The 12,652-nt window shown below is 35.9% G+C and overlaps 1 protein-coding gene across 1 annotated transcript in view; it reads left to right on the top strand.

Annotated features, from left to right (window-relative positions):
- Positions 1–12,102, top strand: part of LOC147581978 (uncharacterized) — a 187,810-nt gene extending 175,708 nt beyond the window's left edge. Inside the window, exon 2 of the mRNA XM_086702927.1 lies at positions 11,608–12,102. Within this exon, the coding sequence (XP_086559053.1) occupies positions 11,608–11,664 (57 nt within the window). The 3' untranslated portion in view covers positions 11,665–12,102. The remainder of the gene's footprint in view (positions 1–11,607) is intronic.
- The last annotated feature ends 550 nt before the right edge of the window (positions 12,103–12,652 follow it).

Here is a 12,652-nt window from a genome sequence, read left to right as displayed (position 1 = left end):
GCCTTTAATTTAAAGTCTAGTTTGTCTGATATAAGTATAGCTACTCCAGCTTTCTTTTGACTTCCAGTAGCATGATAGATAGTTCTCCATCCCCTCACTTTCAATCTGAAGGTGTCCTCAGGCCTAAAATGAGTCTCTTCTAGACAGAAAATAGATGGGTCTTGTTTTTTTATCCATTCTGATACCCTATGTCTTTTGGTTGGCGCATTTAGTCCATTTATATTCAGTGTCATTATTGAAAGATATGGGTTTAGAGTCATTGTGATGTCTGTAGTTTTCATGCTTGTAGTGATGTCTCTGGTACTTTGTGGTCTTTGTAACATTTCGCTCATAGATTCCCCCTTAGGATCTCTTGTAGGGCTAGTTTAGTGGTGATGAATCCCTTCAGTTTTTGTTTGTTTGGGAAAACCTTTATCTCTCCTTCTATTGTGAATGACAGGCTTGCTGGATACAGAATTCTCGGCTGCATATTTTTTCTGTTTATCACATTGACGACTTCCTGCCATTTCTTTCTAGCCTGTCAAGTTTCAGTAGATAGATCTGCCACTAGTCTTATGGGTTTCCCTTTATATGTTATAGCCTGTTTATCCCTAGCTGCTTTCAGAATTTTCTCTTTATGCTTGTATTTTGCCAGTTTCAGTATGATATGTTGTGCATAAGATCGATTCAAGTTATGTCTGAAGGGAGTTCTCTGTGCCTCTTGGATTTCAATGCCTTTTTCCTTCCCCAGATCAGTGAAGTTCTCAACTATGATTTGTTCAAGTACACCTTCAGCCCCTTTCTCTCTCTCTTTCTCTTCTGGAATTCCTAGTATATGGATATTGTTCCGTTTGATTGCATTACTTAGTTCTCTAATTTCCCCCTCATATTCCTGGATTTTTTTTAATCTCTGTTTTTCTCAGCTTCCTCTTTTTCCATAATTTTATTTTCTAATTCACCTATTCTCTCCTCTGCCTCTTCAATCTGAGCTGTGGTCGCCTCCATTTTATTTTGCACCTCATTTATGGCATTTTTTTTACCTCCTCATGACTATTTCTTAGTCTCTTCATATCTGTAGCAATAGATTCTCTGCTGTCCTCCATACTTTTTTCAAGCCCAGCAATTAATTTTATGACTATTATTCTAAATTTGTGTTCCGTTATATTGCTTAAATCATTTTTGATTAATTAATTAGCTGTCGCTACATACTGGAGTTTCTTTTGGGGACAATTCTTCTGTTTCATCATTTTCGATAGTCCCTGGGGTGGCACCCGACTTCAGGGCACTTTGCCTGTGCTGTCTGGAGTAACTTGTGTTGGTGGGCGGGGCCACAGTCAGACCTGATGTCTGTCCCCAGCCCACTGCTGGGGCCACAGTCAGATTGGTGTGTACCTTATCTTCCCCTCTCCCAGCGGCAGGAGTGCTGGGCCCCTGTGGAGTGCTGTGGCCCCTGTCTTGGCTACTTGCACCCTGCCAGGCTTGTGGTGCTGCTTCTATGGGATCTGGCCAATAACGTATTAAACAGGGTGGATCTGCAAGGTGCACAGGGACAGGAGGGGCAGGCTTAGCTCACTTTGCTATTGGTGGTCCCCTGCGGGAGGGGTCCTGCAGCACCTGGAGGGAGGCCAGCCAGTCGGAGGGATGGATCCACAGAAGCACAGTGTTGGGTGTTTGCACGGTGCAAGCAAGTTGGGTGATGGAAACTGGTTCCCTTTGGGATTTTGGCTTGGTGATGGGAGAGGGAGATGGCTCTGGCCGAGCTGAGCTCTGTTTTCCAGGGCTCAACACCTCTCCCTCTTGGTGTCCTCTCACCCTTCCACTCTCCAAGCAGAGCTGTTGACTTATAACATTCCAGGCTGTCAGAACTCACCCAGTCCAGCCCTCTGCTTTTGCAAGCCAGACTCTGGGATTCTGCCTTGCTGGTTGGGCTACCCCTCTGCAGCCCCGCTCCCTCCCACCAGTCCGTGTAGCAAGCACTGCCTCTCCACCCTTAGTACCCTCTTCCATGGGCCTCTTTTCTACACTTGGCTCCGTGGAGTCTGTTCTGCTAGTCTTCTGGTGGTTTTCTGGGTTATTTAGGCAGATGTGGGTGGAACTAAGTGATCAGCAGGACGAGGTAAGCCCAGCGCCCTCCTATGCCACCATCTTCCGAACCTCCTCTCAACCTTCTTGATACTAAGTGAGAACTTCTGATCTGAAGACATATATCTTCGTCTTTACCTCTGGAAATTTTCCTTTCTTTGATTTCTTTGATAATTTGTTCCCTCCGTTTTTTCATTATTTCTAGTTTTTAAATATTTCATGATTCTTCCAGTGGAAGAATATGGAAATATGGATTGCCAATATCCTCTCTACCATTTTTTATCTATTTGTCATTTGTCATTTGTGTTATGAAATAATTTCTAAATTTTCATTTCAAATACTTTATTGGATTCAGTTTTCAATAACCACATTTTAAATATGGTTTTAGATAACTATTACTCCAGTTCATAACAGGCTGTTTATGTTGCATTGAAACAATATCTTATCTAAACTCTCTAGACATATTAATTAGAAGTAGTTTATTATTTGATTGTATCCTTTTCTCTAATCTGAATTTTATTGTTTTTCCTTCAGGTTTAGTTGTCTCATTTGTTCATCTTACTCTTTTTTTATAACTATTGAATTTCTAGGATAGCAACAGATTCTTAATTGGTCACTGATAAACATAAAATAAAGGATCTGGTAGATTAACTATGTGGCTAGCAGGAGTTTCCTCTGCTGTAATAGGTCTGTTCCTTGAATGAGGGAGAGGTATACAATGTGTGTGTATGTGCGTGTGTGTGTGTGTGTGTGTGTGTGTGTGTGTGTGTGTGTGGTATTTTGAGATGTTACTGTGATATTTCTGGGTTTTAAGTATGAAGCAGGCATATAGCTAAGAATTCAGACACATTCAAATACCAAAACAAGGCCAGTATGACTAATGTGAACAAACCCTCAATCTGGGAGTTGTGGGTCTCCCTCAACATATCACTCAATCTATATCTGGCATTGAAGCAAATGTCACTTCCTAATGCACAGGAATGGGGGTGGCCTGAACATGCACATGTCTTTCAGTTTGATTCTCCATCAGTCATCATGATTTCTGCCCTTCCTCCTACGCCTTCTCTTCCTTAGCTCCTGACTCTAGGGAGCTGCACTGTGCAAAATTGCTGCTAGTTCCACTGCAGCTTTTTCTGTTGAATATACTGAGCGATGGCTCTTTTTATTCTAATATATCCATCAAGGTGCTCCCATCAGTCTTCTGTCTTCCAGAAATTCATTCTAATCTTTTGACTGCTGATGTTTCTCTGCTGCCATTCTCAGAAGCTCTGCAGATTTATTCACTTTCATATTTCTTCCCTGAACACTCCATGGATTTTTGAGATAGAGAAGAATCTAATGAAATTTCTGACTCTAATAACTGGAACTAGAAGCCTGTAAGAATTTTTAAATGTTATTTCATAAAGAAAAGCAACATTTAAAGTCCATACCAAAGAAGTATTCCCATATATATGTATATATGAAAAGAGCTAAGTTCTCCTTTCTACAGTATTTATACAAATCACCAAAGATAAACTAAAAGAGTGAGAAAGAATTCAAAGAAAAAAACATTTTTGTAAATCTGAAAACCACAAATCTTTAAATAATATTATATTTTCAAAGACAAATTAAAAAATAACTGGCAGGCTGAGAAAATATAATTTCAATATGTATAGCTGAAAAATAGTTAATTACTTGTATGTCACCCTTAAAAAACTTTGTAATTTATTAAATTAAGAAAAATCTTAAGTGTCGGGGCGCCTGGGTGGCGCAGTCGGTTAAGCGTCCGACTTCAACCAGGTCACGATCTCACGGTCCGTGAGTTCGAGCCCCGCGTCGGGCTCTGGGCTGATGGCTCAGAGCCTGGAGCCTGTTTCCGATTCTGTGTCTCCCTCTCTCTCTGCCCCTCGCCCGTTCATGCTCTGTCTCTCTCTGTCCCAAAAATAAATAAACGTTGAAAAAAAAAATTAAAAAAAAAGAAAAATCTTAAGTGTCAAAACTTGAAAAAAAAGGCTACAGGATATGAAAGGTAAGTTAAATAATGAAATGACTGATAAATATTTTTCAAAACTTTTAAATTATGGGGTAATATTCAAATACTTGGCAGATGAAATATTGGCAGATTCATTTGGATACAAGTTTCAAAAACACAATTTGAATTTATTTAAATTGAAAAGGAATGTAGTAAAAGGATATTGGTGTAGTTTACTTAATCAAAAGAAGAGAAGACCCCAGTATGCTTCTGGGGATTCTACTCAACCCAGTGCTTCTAAGACATTTACTCTCTCTGAGTGACTTTCACGTGTTCAACTCTCAAATTGGATACAGCCTTGTCTTATGTAGAAAGTGAACTTGCCACTTGGTTCACAGACTTATGTCTACCTTATATAGTGGCCCTGGAGGAGAGCTCTTGCTTATTGGGAAGGATCCTGACCTACCTTGAGTCACATGCCTACCATGAACAAATGAATATGGCTAGGTGCGCTGTGACTGCACCAAAACTGGTTCCCCTGCTAAACCCTGTAGTCACAGGGTAGTGACTAGGTTGGTTTGCTAGCCAGATGAAATAAGAGCTACTTAGCTGTATAATAAGTGAAGAGGAGGTTTTGTTAAAAAGAAGATGTTGCAAAACTGGGGGGCAAAATGTTTCTGAATCCTTTCTTGACAGACTTCCACCCGTGAGAATTTGAAGGAGGTTGATCTACTAGAAAGAGTAGTACATAGGAAATTAAATATTACCTCTGTGGCTGCATCATTGCTGGCTATCATAAGAGTTTACTGGCCAAAAATAGATTGGAGCACACAGCATTTATAACCTAAAGACCAACAGGGAACAAAATTTTCATGCAGTTCTAATCTCTTTCTCACATGTTCACCAAAATCCCACATGGTGAAATCTGTCAAGCATTTGAGTGGTCTTTAATAAAAAAAAAGAAAGAAAGAAAGAGAAAAAAAAGTTGAATGGGCTACAAGGCTCAGCTTTCTTATCTTAAAACATAAGAATAAGCAGAAGAAAGGGCCCACATTCATAAGCATGATTCCTTATTAAGCAATATGGCCCAATTAGTGAACAGGACTTTGTCCTATTAGATTAGCAAATGACCATGTTGGAGGAGGCAGCAAGAAAGTAGATGAACGAAAGGAATGGGCAATCCTTTGATCTTTCATGTAACTAATCCAAACATAAGTTTATGTCCTTATATGATCACTTGCAACTCTAGTCATGAATTTTCACTTTTCGTTATAGATATAGTGGGCTTTATTCATAGAATTCAATAACAGGAGATGAATTTAGAGACTAAGTTTAACTGCATTATTTTAGACTAAACTGATATTCTGAGTAAATAAATTACTCTTTGAATTCGGGCTTTCTAACGGGGTTGTGTGCTTTCTATTATATGTATCTGTGTTTCTACAATTAAGAAGATTGCTTCTTCATTAAACAATAGCTACTTGTCTGTATCTTTCTCTATCAATCAATATAATATCATCTATGTATTCTGTAATCTTAAGATAATGTATTTTTTATAAGATGCTGTACAATAACTATTTTCTATCTCTAGGGTCAAGCTCAATAAAACTGTACCCAGTCTTTTCTATTTTTGATTAAAAACAACTTTAATTCCTGAGGCTTTTATCCCTAAAATATATAGGTTTATTTCAATGTTTTATCGCCTATGTGTATGGGAAATACTTTTTCACATTTGTGGATATCTTCACTTTTTAATTGCTTAATTAATTTTCTTCCCTAATTTCTCATGCAATATTTATATCAGGCAGCCTCCGAACAGATAGATGCACACAGAGATACATAAACACATACATATACACGCATTCTGCAGCAGTCTTCCTAGAGTAATACTTCAAGTTAGACATTTTTATTTTTATTTTTTAGAAATGGGGAAATAGGCACTGTTTTTTTCTTTCTTTCTTTCTTTCTTTCTTTCTTTCTTTCTTTCTTTCTTTCTTTCATGTTTATTTATTTTTGAGAGAGAGACAGAGACAGAGACAGAGACAGAGCATGAGCAGGGGAGGGGCAGGAAGAGAGGGAGACACAGAGTCTGAAGCAGTCTGAAGCAGGCTGAGCTGTCAGCACAGAGCTGATGTGGGGCTCGAACTCAGGAGCTGTGAGATCATGACCCAAGCCTAAGTAGGACACTTAACCAACTGAGCCACGCAGGCATCCTGGCACTGGTTTTCTATAGGCTACCCTGAAACTGTTTCAGAGAGATATGTTGTATTGTGGTATAAGTGCCACTTTCCTGTCACTGAAATACATAAATTCAGCTCCCCCCAATTTACCAATTGCATAGCTTATCAATATAATTCAACATCACAAAAGATAAATGGTAAGCAAGCTATATAATGAAATATTTACCATTCATATTCATAACATTCGCATGTGTGTGTGAGAGAGGGAATTACATATTGGACTGTTGAAGTCTGTATACCACAAGGTAATATTTCAGTTTACCTCATGTTTTTTGGGTTCAAATTCAGTATGAAAGTTAGTCCTATATGTAATTTGTGATTTTAAGACTTAATATGATATCTGTTGTGGGTGTTCTACATATTATAAAGTGTGAAATTTATTATGAAATCATCAAGTGAGTAACCTAAGTGACACTAGTTTTAAGTTTCTCTTTAATGACATTACTCTCTGCACTGTTATTTAACATAGTATTGGAAGTCCTCGCCATAGCAATCAGACAACAAAAAGAAATAAAAGACATCCAAATTGACAAGGAGGAAGTAAAACTTTCACTATTTTCAGATAACATGATATTCTGTATAGAAAACCTGAAAGGCTCTACCAAAAAATTGCTAGAAGTGATACACAAGTTCAGTAAAACACAGGACACAAAATCAATATATATATATAAATCTGTTGCATTTCTATACACCAATAATGACCCAGCAGAAAGACAAATTAAGGAATCAATCCCATTTATAATTGCACCAAAAACCATGAGACACCTAGGAATAAACCTAAACAAAGAGATAAAAGATCTGTACTCTGAAAACTATAAAACACTGATTAAAGGAATTGAAGATATCACAAAAAAATGGAAAGACATTCCATGCTCATGGATTGGAAGAAGAAATATTATTAAAATGTATATATTACCCAAAGCAATCTACCCATTTAATGCAATCCCTGTCAAATACCAACAGCATTTTTCACAGAGCTAGAACAAACAATCCAAAAATTTCCATGGAAACACAAAAGACCTTGAATCACCAAAGCGATCTTGAAAAGCAAAGCAAAGGTGGAGGCATCACAATTTCAGACTTCAAGTTATATTACAAAGCTCTAGTAATCAAAACAGTATGGTACTAGCACAAAAATAGGCACATAGATCGATAGAGCAGAATAGAAAGTCCAGAAATGAACCCACAACTATATGGTCAATTAATCTTTGACAAAGCAGGAAAGAATATCCAGTGGAAAAAAGATAGTCACTTTAACAAATGGTATTGGGAAAACTGGACAGCAACATGTGAAAGAATGAAACTTGACCACTTTATTATACTATACAAAAAAAGAAATTCCAAATGGATGAAAGATATAAATGTGAGACATGAAACCATAAAAATCCTAAAGGAGAACATAGGTAGTAATCTTTTTGACATTGGCCATAGCAACTTATTTCTAGATCTGTCTCCTGAGAAAAGGTAAACGAAAGCAAGAATATACTCTTGGGACCTCATCAAAATAAAAACTTCTGCACAGCAAAGGAAATAATCAACAAAACTAAAAGACAACCTACAGAATGGGAAAAGATATTTGAAAATGACATATACAATAAAGGTTTAGCATCACAAATATATATAAAACATAAAACTCAACACCCAAAGAATAATCCAATTATAAAAGGGTCAGAAGACATGAACAGTTTTCCAAAGACATATATATGGCCAACAGACACATGAAAAGATACTCAACCTCACTGATCATCAGGGAAGTACAAATGAAAACTACAATGAAATACCACCTCACACCCATCAGAATGGCTAAAATCAACAACACAAGAAACAACAGGTGCTGGCAAGGATTTGGAGAAAGGGGAACCCTCTTGCAATGTTGGAGGGAATGCAAACTGGTGCAGCCACTTTGGAAAACAGTATAAAGTTTCCTCAAAAAGTTAAAAATAGAACTACCCTATGACTCAGCAATTGTACTACTAGGTATGTATCCAAAGGATACAAAAATACTAATTCAAAGGGATACATGCACCCCAATGTTTATAGCAGCATTATTTATAATAGCCCAAGTGTCCATTGCCTGACAAATGGATAAAGAAGAGGTCATATATATATAATATGTATATTATATAATACAATATATATTGTATATCATACAATATATATAATATATATTGTATATCATACAATATATATAATATATATATATATATTATATATAATGGAACATTACTTAGCCATAAAAAAGAATGAGATCTTGCTATTTGCAATGACATGGATGGAGCTAGAGTATTGTGCTATGTGAAATAAGTCAAAGAAAGACAAATACCATATGATTCCCATCATGTGGAATTTAAGAAACAAAGAAATGAGCGAAGGGGCAAAAAAGAGACAGGCAAACCAAGAAACAGACTCTTACCTATAGAGAACAAACGGATGGTTACTAGCAGGGAAATAGTTAGGGAGGTGGGTTAAATAGGTGATGGCAATAAAGAAGAACTGCACTTGTGATGAGCACCGGATATTGTATGCAAGTGTTGAATCACTATATTATACACATGAAACTAATATTTTACTCTGTTAACTCATTGGAATTTACTTTTTTAAAAGTTTATTTCTTTATTTTGAGAGGGAGAGAAAGAATGGGGATGGGGAAGAGAGAGGAGAGAGAGAATCCCAAGCAGTCTCGGCACTGTCAGCACAAAGCCCAATGTGGGGCTCGAACTCATGAACCGTGAGATCATGACCTGAGCTGAAATGAAGAGTTGGATACTTAACTGACTGAGACACCCAGGCACCCCACTAACTGGAACTTAAATAAAAACTTTAAAAAAATCCTTTAGAGGGGCTCTGGGTGGCTCAGTTGGTTAAGCATCCGACTTCAGCTCAGGTCACGATCTCGAGGTCCGTGAGTTCGAGCCCCGCGTCGGGCTCTGGGCTGATGGCTCAGAGCCTGGAGCCTGCTTCCGATTCTGTGTCTCCCTCTCTCTCTGCCCCTCCCCCGTTCATGCTCTGTCTCTCTCTGTCTCAAAAATAAATAAAAAACGTTAAAAAAATTAAAAAAAATCCTTCAGAGAAACTATAAAAAATATATTCTCTAATTTGTTTATTTTAGAGCAATTTAAAATTTTAAACCCATAATAATAATTTATTTCCTTATACTTTAAGGTAAATATGTATCTCAGAATTGGCTATTGAATTATTACACGTTTTACTGCATATAGGGTAAAGATAGAAGTATAAAAGCATAAAATAACACATTTGTAAAAAGAAGAAGAAATCATACTTGATATATAAGAAAAATAAGGAAACATGTAACTAATAATGATTTATATGAGTAAATTTACATATGCAAAAGAAATTATCTAGAAATAAACATTTGCCTTAATAACATAATGCTCTCCAAACTTCTTAGGGAATATTCAAGAAAAATGCAGTTTTAATTTTAATATGCACATGAGATCAATTAATGTATCACATATGCAAATATGAAGGCAATGACCCTGATTCTGAATGCTTGTTATTTCTGGAGTTGGCATATGGCTCTCTCTAACAGCAGACATAATGATTTCAATAAATTAGCTGCTAATGCCATGTAATGAACTCTGATTTGTGTTAATTTGTGCATTACTTAGCAATTTCATGTTAATTTTTTTGAATATCAGTTTTTAAGGCAGTATTAGAATTTCATTTTGCACCTAAATTTTTAAAAATGATAAGAATGAGAAGTACATTTTGATTTAGATATTTTAATAAGAAAAGAAATTTTAAAAAGTACGAATGTGGAATGTGACTCAAAGTTTAAATAAGAATTTGTTTCCAATAATCCAAGTTTTTAAAAATAATGTTTTAATGGAGCAACAACATTGCCAAAGAGTCAGAAAGGGTTATTAGGTTTATATTTAAAATAGCAAGTACTGAATTTCCCTCTTGAACTCTTTCCCACCCCTACCATTCCTATGTAACACAGAACATTACAAGTTTTATCTGATAGTTACTGGCATTGGTGGAGATAATGGTGGGTCAGTGATATTCACAAATATATACTTGTGCATCTAGGTATGTGAATTGTATATGTATAGCTTAAATATCCACACTGGATTATTTTTATGAAATTATTAGGAATAAAATACACTAACAAAGAAAACCTTTTAACTAAGTGTATTGAATAAAATCAAGATTTTACTTGTAAGTGTGGTCTTACAAAGACAGATTAATTCTAGACACCTTACATAAAAGTTGATAAATATGAATATTTTCTATTTGATTTTTGTCAGTCTAAAAAATACAACAGAAGTTAAAATCATTCCTACTTTATGTACACTTTTCTTAATATCTCCTTTAACTTTCTATACCTCACTTTCCTTATGTAGGAGTGGGATAATGGTAATTAACTCATGCAACTCTTAAGGGAATTTAATGAGTTAATATATGCAAAGTGCCTGGCAATTATCCTTATTAAGAAGTATTGGTAAAGAAGTATGGTTAAATGGATAGTTTCACCTGGTCAAACACAGGTGTCTCATATTTAAATCTCCTGTCCATTTTCTATGTTACAGCCAGTGTTACAGCTAGTGTGAAACATAAATCTGATTTACATTATGATTCCTTTGCTTAATCTTTAGTGGATACTTCCAAGATAAAAGCCAGAATCCTTACATGGAATTCAAGGCCCTTCACATTCTAGCCTCTCCAATTTTCTTTGGTCATCTGTGAATCTTTGTAATTCATATCAACCAGTCTATCCACACTAAACTATTTGTACTTATCTGAATATGTCATAATATTGAATGCCCCCATGCCTATTTAAATAATATTCTTTCTGCTTGAAATGCTTGCTGTAACTTTATTTTCCTGGCAAATTCCTACTGATGATTCTTGACTTTGAGATGTGATCATTGATATATCTAAGTGAATATTTCAATCTCCTTGTTTCCATAATCTCTTTAAAACCATGTATTTGAGCCTATCAGAGTATATTGTTTGCATGTCTCTCTCTTGTGGACTCTTAGCATCATGCAGATTAGTACCCTATTCAATATATCCTTTCACACACAGTGCTTAACACAGTACCTAGCATATAATAGACTTTCAGTGAATATTTCGTGAATCCCATGTTGAAAATGATGTAGAATTGTATTCATACGATGTTCTTCCAATAAGAAAAAAATAAGGCATAATATTTAAATGGATCTTGGGTATTTCAAATAAATCCTGGATTTATGAGATATTGTTTGTGCTTCTCAGCAGCTGTATTTTCATGTTTAATTCCATGGAATGCTAAGTTCATCTGTTTTTAATTATAAATACTGGAAATATTGCTTTATTTTTTCATCATATAATCTTTGTTTTTTCTTACAGTGTTCTCCGTGTCTCATCGGCTCTGGTAAACTTTCTCACTTCACAAAGAGAACATAAGGTATGGCAAATTCATTCAGTGCTAATCATGAGCTGAGCTTTTTGATGTTTCACTTCCTTCTCTACGACAAAGTTAGAGGTGCCAGCAATATTGAGTTGTGACTTGTGAATCTTCTTGCTGATCCAAACATACACAGGAGACCAAAAAAATATTCAAGACCCATATAAAGGTAGGTGTTAGATACTGAACCACAGTATATTCAAAGGCATGGAATCTTTAAACCTTGTTTTTCTTGAAATTAGGGTTGGGATTTTAGGATAGATCAGTCTATACAGTGTACCAACATAAGTTCTGTTAGAGTTGGGGAAGGCAAGTCTCTGTGTAGGAAACTCCAGCATTTTCCAGAGTTTTTCACTCTTGTTTTCATTACTTTCTAGTTCGTCAGAACTTCTATAATCCTAATTAGCTGCTGTTCATATCCGCACTTCATTGAGGTATGGGGGTTTTGGTTCTCATTTGCTTTGACTGATGGAGTCAGACAATGGGCCTTCCATTTAATGTGAGGTGCCCTAACATGCCAGATAAAAGTGGTTAAGTGGCCATTTTCCAAATTTTTTATGGATTGTCATTTTTTTTAATTATAAGAACTACATCTTCTCACATCATCTGTGGCATAAAATGCTGAACTTAAAAACAATTTTCTGAACATTCTAAATAATTCCAAATAATTCCAATGAAAGCTTATTTTATAAAGTCACTCATAATGTTTACATATTATAATGTTATGCATAATATTTTAGACTCCTTGCTGACTTGATGTTGAATCATTTCAAAGTTTTGTGTGCATGTATGTGTGTGCTTGTGTGTGTGTGTGTGTGTGTGTGTGTGTGTAGGATAGGAGAATGTTTAAAGAGTAAATATCCCTCATTTTTTTCCTTTAATTAACCATATGTAATATTTTTAAAATCACATATGTAGGAACTTGAGTGCTTATCATGGTTAGGATGTGTTGATCCAGTAATCTAGACTAAGCACCTGGGAACAATG

This window comes from Puma concolor, chromosome B1 (assembly GCF_028749965.1).
Source record: "Puma concolor isolate L17-30 chromosome B1, mPumCon1.1.hap2, whole genome shotgun sequence".
Lineage (NCBI taxonomy): Eukaryota > Metazoa > Chordata > Mammalia > Carnivora > Felidae > Puma > Puma concolor.
The sequence above is the reverse complement of the archived record's forward strand: the minus strand, read 5'-3'. Positions and strand labels throughout refer to the sequence as shown.